We start from the raw sequence: 8,930 nt of genomic DNA, 5'->3' as shown, positions 1-8,930 counted from the left end.
GTAGACTTTGGATGGTGCAATTGCACTTCACTGCCAAAGAGGCAAATCAGTGATGAGTTCAGAACTTTAATAAAGAATTCCTAGCAGGGTCAGAGTGATAGCACAGTGGGTAGGGTGTTTGCCTTGCATGCGGCCCACCCATATTCTATCCATAGCATTCCCTATGGGCCCCTTAGCCTGCCAGAAATGATTTTTGAGTGCAGACCAGGAGTATCCCCTGAGCACCTCCAGGTGTGGCCAAACACCCCCCCCCAAAAAAAAGAAGAATTTCTAACAGATGAGATTTATTTGTATGCAGATTTCTAAACTGTAAGATTAGCATTAACTAGGTTGCCTAGTTTATCAGAGGAGTGGGGGTAGGGTCTAACTTTTTGGGTTGGGGAGGAGGAAGAGTTGGGGGAGAGTTGGACCACACCCAGCAATACTCAGATTACTCCTGGCTCAGCACTTAAAAATTACTCCTGGTGATACCAGGAGCAAACAGTCGCTTGAAATTTGAGTAAAAATAAAAACTGATCAAACCTAAAGAGCAAACCCAAAGTCAACAACAACAGAATCAAGATCCCAACCTACAACAAGCTATACACAAAGGGGACCTGTTGCACTAGCAGTCCAGGGAGCAAAGGGGGAAGGAATGGGATGTATGCTGGGAAGAATAGCGGAGGGAGGTCAACACCGGTGGTGGAAATGACCCTGATTCACTGTCACTTTGTATCTAAAATATAATGTGAAAGTCTTGTAATTCACATTGGTCACAATAAAAATTATTAAAAAAAAATAAGAAATTACTCCTAGTGGTATTTAGAAAGCCACATGGATGCCAGGGACTAAACCTGGCTTGACTGCATACAAGACAAGCACTCTACTCCTGAACTCTTGTTCCAACCCCCATCTTTACTTTTTTTTTTTTTTATTCTCTATTTTTCCATTGCAAAAGTTATTTCTGAAGAACTAAAGAGGGTAACCACAATTAACATTGATATTTTTTTCTCAATGATGATTCAAAGGCAAACTTATAGGAAAGTTCAATTTTGTAGAAAGCAAATACTTAAAAAGATATTGGTCTAATTTTTGCCTTAAAAAACGAAAGTCCTACAATTGAATTCAAGGACAAAACATGGTCATTGTAATGACATATAATTACAAAACATTGCAGTGACTTTAAAAACAGAATGACCGAAAGTGAAACACAGAGCCGAAATAAGAAAGGGAAATGGAATTTTATTTGAGATAAATAGTTTAATCATACTCTTTTCTTATTTATCTCTCATAACAACATTGCCAAATTCTCAAAGAGGTATTTATTCTCAGAGAGCAAAGGAACAGCTACCATTTTGTGAAGGTTCAACATTGAAATGCAGTTAGGATCTTGAGTCTGCATTTTCTTTCTCCTCCCCTTGTGAGGTGTACAAGTTCCTACTCACCTCAGGATGCAGAAGGACAGTCCAACAGGATGGTTCATGCTTCAGTTTTTTCACACATATGACAACTTATCCTCTTGACCTTTTCCCACGACCACATACATGAGGAGACACAGTTCCAGTGTGACTGTTAATCTCTATGATGACTGGCTCTCATCCTGTCAGCACCCCAATTATGTCTGTGTGCATGTAACCCCTCTGGAGAACACTGGAGTTATCTTTCCACCTCTTTCTTTTGGGGGATAACACTTGACTTTCTATGTCCAAAAATGAAGTCAACATTTCTCAGAGGAAAAAATCTAATGTTTAGAATAGAATTTGTGAATTCTAGTGTAAAACTCAGTGACTTCCTAGGATCTTTTATATATAAATATAAAATCTTTCTTTAAGCACCTTGATTACAAGCATGATTGTAGTTGGGTTTCAGTCATAAACAGAACACCCCTCTTCACCAATGCAATCTTCCCACCACCAATCCCCCCATGCATCCTTCCCAACCTCCGCCTGTATTCATGACAGGCATTCTGCTTCTCTCACTCATTAAGATGGTCACGATAGTTGTTAATGTAGTTATTTTTCTAACTGCACCACTACTCTTTGTGGTGAACTTCATATTTGGAGCTGTCCTTCCAGCCTTCACCTGTATTCCATATCTTCACCTGTATCTGGGCATTATTACAAAACTGTCCTTAATTTTTCTTAAAACCCATAGATGAGTGAGACCATTCTGCGTCTATCTCTCTCCCTCTGACTTATTTCACTCAGCATAATAGATTCCATGTGCGTCCATGTATAGAAAAATTTCATGACTTCATCTCTCCTGACGACTGCATAATATTCTATTGTGTAGATGTACCACAGTGTCTTTAGCCACTCCTCTGTTGAAGGGCATCTTGGCTGTTTCCAGAGTCTGGCTATTGTAAGGAGTGCTGCAATGAATATAGGTACGAGGAATGGATTTTTGAATTGTTTTGTGTTCCTAGGGTATATCCCTAGGAATGGTTTAGCTGGATCATTTGGGAGTTCAATTTCCAGCTTTTGGAGGAATCTCCATTGACTCACTTCAGAGCAGGAGCCAAGGGGCTGTCCTGTTTGCTGAGGCACCCTGTGACTGATTCCTGAGACGTCGTGGAAACTGTTAGCAATAGCGACTCAAACTCTCTTTTCATCCTTGACTAGATTTTAACAGACCAAAATGCCTTCTCAAATGGAGCACGCCATGGAAACCATGATGTTCACATTTCACAAGTTTGCTGGGGATAAAGGCTACTTAACAAAAGAGGACCTGCGAGTGCTCATTGGAAAAGGAGTTCCCCTGGGATTTTTTGGAAGTAAGTGTTGACAAGTCTTAGAAAGAATCAGACCCAAAAGGCCAGAGAGATAGCACAGGAAGTGAGACAATTACCCTTCACACAGCCAACCTGAGTTCAATTCGCAGCATAAATATGGTACCTCCCAGCACTATCAGGGCTGAGTACTAAGGAAGAAATTAACCTGAGCGTCACCAGGTGTGATTCCCCCCCCAAAATAAATAAGAATCAATATTGAAAAACCAATGTTTCTAAAAACCGGAAAGATAGCTTAGGAGGGAGAAGGGTATCCTTGTTTTGCATAAGGCCCCAAATTCAATTCCTGGCGCCATATGCACCAAAGCACCACTGGGAATGTAGCACTACTGGTGGCCCTTGGTTACCACTGAGAAGGCCACTGTACCAAAATAAAAAATAACAATCAGGGAGCCGGAGCAATGGTGCAGTGGTAGGGGCATTTGCCTTGCATGTACTGATATAGGACTTACCGCAGCTCAATTCCCTGTCATCCCCCCAAGCCAAGAGCAATTTCTGAGTATAGAGCCAGGAGTAACCCCTGAGCATCACCAGTGTAACCCAACAACAACAACAACAACAACAAAAAACCCAAAATAATCAGTGGCTTCTAAGGCCTGGTTTCTTTTCTATTCCTCTTTCTTTCTTCTTTCTTTTGTATTTATTTATTTTTTTTGTTTTGGGAGCCACACACTAAGTAGCACTTAGGGGTTATTCCTAGTCTACACTCAAAAATCATCCCTTGGCAGGCTTGGGGATGCTGGGACTTGATCCCAGGTCAGCCATGTGCAAGGCAAATGCCCTACCCGCTGCGCTGTCACTCCAGCCCTATCTACTTCTCTTTCTATTTCTCCTTAGGAAAGATGTTTTCCTTCACTGTTAAACCTACTGCATGTCTATTTGTTAGACATGTAGAAAAATTAGAAGATATAGAAATAAGACATAGCCCATACTTTCTTCCTTAATTTTGGGTTTGAGGGTTTTGTTTTGAGAGAGATAGGGAAGGGAATTTGGGCACAACTTGGTGATGCCACAGGGGATCATTTCTGGTAGTACTTAGGGATTCAGTCCATGTCGCAGCATGGACTGAATCCAGGCTTCCTGCATGCAAAGCATGTGCTCAGTCTATTGAGCTACCTCTCCAGCTCTCATTCTTACAACATGGTCATGAACTTAGATAACATGCAAATAACCACAAGAAGACATGCTTGTTAGAAAGAGTTCATGTGCAGTCTATTAAGACAGAATTGTGGGGATTCCAGAGCATCAGTCTGATAATGACTTTTATCTGGGGCATACCCTACTCTTGGAGGTCTGACCCACTGGTAGAATGTGCCAGAAGGCCCTGGCTTTAGTCCCTAAAACTACCACACATACAAATATATACACAAACTGACGTGGCTGATATCATATCCACTTAGAGTAATTTGCCTCTCTTCTCATCCGTCCCTTAAAATTAAGACTTTATAAAAAACCAAGAGATAGTACAAGAGTTATAATTACTTACGTTGCATGAGGCCAAACCCCAGTTCTGTCCCTGGGCTTTACATGCAATTCTCTCCCAAATACAAGCACAGAGTTAGAATTTAAACCTTGCGCACTACCAGGTATAACCCAAAACAAAATAAATCATAACTCAATAAATGTTTAGTTAAATTCTGAAAAGCATCTGTGAATGAGAGTCCAGAATGCTACTCCAGAAATAAGTGATTTTTTTTCTCTTTCTTTATGAAGTTCTTGTCTTTTTAGCCCCAAACCAAGAGCTAGAGCTATGACTTGACCCTAATCTTGAGCAGTTTGTTTCAGCTCTGAGCCTCATCTCTCTCCTCAGAAGTGAGAGGGCTGGACGCAGCTTTCATTTCCCTTTCCAAGTGGCTTTCATTCCTTCAGTCCTGCCAGGCAAGCTTCCGTGCAAGGATGAGATGTGTTCTTTGTCAGTGTGCCATATGAACAGAGGTGTTCTCATACTAAACACACATGAATTGCATCATTGTAGAAGTTAGAAGCCAAGACGGTTCTCATAGGAGACACAGACCCCCTCAGTAGACTTTCAGGCTTGAAGAACAGAAAGACTGTGTCAGTCCTGGAGTGCTGAAAACACGGTGTCATTTATTCTAGGCATAAAGTCATCTATCATTCCAGGCATACCCACACCCACTGCAAGTAACTGACGGGGCATTTTCATTCTAAAGTTGACTCCTGTGTCATCCACATTTCATGCCTGAAAACACCCTTGAGACTGGGGGTGAGGTCAGAAAGGACTGAATCAGCCCACTCAGAATTGGAGGGTTATAGATTGAACAGGAAGTTGATTTTTAGGGTGTGTAGGAAATATTCTTTTTTTTTTTTTTACATATGGAACGCTTCACAAATTGGCGTGTCATCCTTTGCGCAGGGGGCCTTGCTAATCTTCTCTGATAGATCGTTTAAATTTTAGTAGTATGTGTCTGCCGAAAGGCGAGGTCTCAGGAAATATTTCTTTAAGGATTATCTTTTCTTCTTTTTTTACTTTTATTTTATTAATTGATTGATTCGGTTTGGTTTTTGGGCCACACCCGGCAGTAGCGCTTAGGGGGTTACTCCTGGCTCTGCGGCTCAGAAATTATTCCTGGCAGGCACAGGGGACCATTTGGGATGCTGGGAATCAAACTGGGTTCCTCCTGAGTTGCCGAAATGCAAGGCCAATGACCTAACTGCTGTGCTATCTCGCCAGCCCCTCTTAGGGATTTCTGAGTGCAGTTTTGTACCTACCTAGTACCCGGGGTGAAATAAGATCTGCCTCCTCTCACTCATTCATAATCAACAGAATTCATAGTTTACAGGACCCTTTGAGAAGGACCATATTTATTTCCCTTTTTCTATTGATGGCCAAACCCCAAAGAGAGAGAACTCACTTTCTCACTTCCCAGCATCATCATACAGTAATAGAGGGGTTGGACTTATCACTTTTCATGCAAGATGAAAGAAAAAGCCAAGGGAATCTTGCCTGCCCGCTTCATGCCAGGCACTGAGGCTCATGAGGAGCTGGTGCCATCTTGTTAGGATTCCCATTGAAGGCTGAGGTCAATCATTTCGTAAGTAGTAAAGGCTGGCCAGGTCTACCAACTCAGAAAGAGTGGAAGCAGACTTAGAGATAAGTCCAAACTCCTCCCTTCTCAGTTGTACACAATGGCCTGTTGAGCATGTGTATTAATCACCAGTCACATGGCTAATATGATATAAAGACACACTAGCCCGGTCTCACGCTGAGCCCCAGAATGCCATAATTCTAGGCTAATATCACATACCTCATGGCCTCTTGAGCACCATTGGAAAATCAAAGCATAAGGTCTGAAACTGATGCTCAAAATATTCTTACGAGGTCTCATCATAAGCAATTTTGATCTGTGGCTGGAGAGATAGCACAGTAGTAGGGCCTTTGCTTGGCAGGTAGCAGACCCAGGATAGATGGTGGTTTGAATCCTGGCATCCCATATGGTCCCCAATGTCTGCCAGGAGCTATTTCTGAGCGCAGAGCCAGGAGTAACCCCTGAGCATTGCTGGGGGTGGCCCAAAAACAAAACAAAAAATGTTAAAGCAATTGATCTCACGGGGGTGGGGGGGACGACTTGGTGGGGATGTAATGGGGTGTTTGATCCATACCTCAAGACTATTTCTGGCTCTTCAATCAGGGATCCCTCCTGATAGGGTTCAGGGGACTAGATGGGATGCTAGGGATCAGGGATCAAATCTGGGTCAGCCATATGCAAGGCAAGTACTTTCTCCACTGTAGTCTTGCTATGGCCACAAACTGGACCATTTTTATCATCCTCTTTCATACTTAAATAAAAGGATGGATATACACATTTTCATGGCTTAAAATGAAATTTATTGAAATGTGTTCTCAAGACAGGCAAAGCATGTGTGGAAGGCTTTGAAAAGTTACTAGAACTAAAACAAGAATTCAGGTCATTGAGGGGAGAGTGATACATGGCCTTTAGCAGTACAAATCAAAGCAGCTTGGGGCCAGAGAGACAATACAGTGGGTAGAGCATTTCCTTGCATGCAGCTGACCTAGGTTTAATTCCTAGGATCCCAAACAGTCCCAGGAATACCTCCAGGAGTGATTCCGAAGTGCAAAACCAGGAATAAGCTTTGAGCACAGTTGGATTTGGCTCAAAGAGAAAAAGAAAAAAAATCAAAGAAACTCACTCATTTTTTGCCACCACTGATGGCTATTTCTTGCCTTTGTTCTTTTCAGAATCAGAAAGATCCTCTGGCTGTGGACAAAATAATGAAGGACCTGGACCAGTGTCGAGATGGCAGAGTAGGATTCCAGAGTTTCTTTTCGCTCATCGCTGGGCTCACCATCGCCTGCAATGACTATTTTGTTGTACACATGAAGCAGAAGGGGAAGAAATAGGCAACTGGAGTCATGAAATTACTCCTATCCATTCCGGAGTCTCCCAAAGGGTCCCTTCAAGATCATCTCTACAGTTTCCCTCATACCAGGATTTCATGAGCGGACTCAGATCTCTAAAACATGTACAAACTTGGTCCAACTCTGACTTAACCGAAAGAGAAAGAAAACTCTCTAGAAAACCTTTTGATTTTTGTATTGCCTCCTCCTACCCTCAATAAACAAATTTCTTTTTTAGTTCCTGATTGGAGACAGAATGTTTGTTCCTTCTTGTTCCCAAGGGCCAGAAAGATAGTACACTGAGTAGACATTTGCCTTTCATGCACCTGAGTGTCACTGGATGTGACCCAAACAAACAAACAAGCAAACAAAAATAAACTAATTCCAGGAACAATTCCCAAAACTGGGCTGCCAATGTTGCAGCCGACATAAGATATTCTACTGAGTCACTGCAGAAGCACTCGACACATTACATGCTGGCAAATAACCCCTATCTATGTCCCTCGCTCTTAACACACATGAAGTGTTTTCACATCCAGGTCTCAAAGAAATGTTTCTTATTAGCAGAACCTCAGTTACATCCAAACCTACATTATGAGGAAGTCGGGAATAAAATTTTCCATATTCCAAAGTTCTCACTGCTAGAGTGCCTCTCTACCATCCCTCCCTCTACTTATTTCTAAATCCTCCAACCTGTCAGATAAAAAAACTCTATGAAGAAGGATAGTGGGTAAGGCTGTGCATATGAATATGATTCCTGGCACCCCCATGTATGGTCCTCTTAGCCCACCAGCAAAGATCACAGAATATAGATAGAGCCAGGAGTAAGCCTTGAGTATGACTGGGTATGGCCCAGAAACTACAAGGGAAAAAAAGAAAAAAAAGAAACTCACTGTAGGAAAAGGGCAAACCATATCTGTATGCATTGAATATTCACCCTTCAATCAGTCCAGATTCACTCTTCTAGTTTACAATGCATCACTCCTGGGCAATTTTCTTGGGTACTAAGATGAAAGGGGTTCAGTTGGCAAAGGATTGGGTGAAAATATTAGCACTAGACTCTGATGTTCCCCAATCTGTAGCAAGATTTCCCACTCTGAACCTGTGAAACTTTGTACCTTGAAAACAAAGAATTCCCTTGAAGGAGGTAGTGCCCTGGAAGGGAGGAAGAGAAAGGAAATATCTATTTATCTGGACAGTAGGCATGTAAATTTGAAATAAAATCCAAAAAGCAAGGTGGGGAAATTGCAGACTCTGACACTCAGGAAGACAGGTGAGGCCAGGGATTTAGTTGTCTGGATTTCAGTATGTGTGTGTGTGTGTGTGTGTGAGAGAGAGAGAGAGAGAGAGAGAGAGAGAGAGAGAGAGAGAGAGAGAGAGAGAGAGAGAGAGAGAGAGAGAGAGAACACAGGAGAGAATGATACCTCATTTGGTCAATTGCTGAAATTTAGTAGCTTGAATCACAAAAAGAAAATTAAGGTCATATTTATAATTTGAAAATGACATGGTTCCCCATGCCATCAAAAGTACATAGATCCCACAAACTGACCAATTGAAACAGTCTTAGAGACAGCAGGGTCTTTCTCTCTCTCTCTCTACCAACAGCCATCAAGAGGAATCATTGGAAAATTCTACTCAGTTTGTTCCATGGCTGCATTGTCAAACAGTTCCTGCCTCTTTCCACACCCAGATGCGAAGAAGGAACAGAGCGTTTCAAATGTGCTGCATCTACATAATTGATTTTGGAAAATGCCCCATTTGGCATTATGCTAAGGGATGTGCCTA

At 42.1% G+C, this 8,930-nt stretch overlaps 1 protein-coding gene and 1 non-coding gene across 2 annotated transcripts; one reads left to right on the top strand and one right to left on the bottom strand.

Moving 5' to 3' along the window:
* The first annotated feature begins 2,604 nt into the window (after positions 1–2,604).
* S100A10 (S100 calcium binding protein A10) lies at positions 2,605–7,402 on the top strand. The gene is given in 3 exon segments (XM_049765984.1): positions 2,605–2,718; positions 2,720–2,752; positions 6,987–7,402. Coding segments are annotated over 3 exon segments (297 nt in total). The 5' UTR covers positions 2,605–2,616; the 3' UTR covers positions 7,149–7,402.
* On the bottom strand, positions 5,096–5,206 carry LOC125997736 (U6 spliceosomal RNA). Its single transcript, XR_007491761.1, has one exon. It is a non-coding gene; the product is annotated as a U6 spliceosomal RNA (small nuclear RNA).
* Positions 7,403–8,930: the final 1,528 nt, after the last annotated feature.

Source organism: Suncus etruscus, chromosome 19, assembly GCF_024139225.1.
Source record: "Suncus etruscus isolate mSunEtr1 chromosome 19, mSunEtr1.pri.cur, whole genome shotgun sequence".
NCBI lineage: Eukaryota > Metazoa > Chordata > Mammalia > Eulipotyphla > Soricidae > Suncus > Suncus etruscus.
This window is presented reverse-complemented; position numbering and strand designations above follow the sequence as displayed.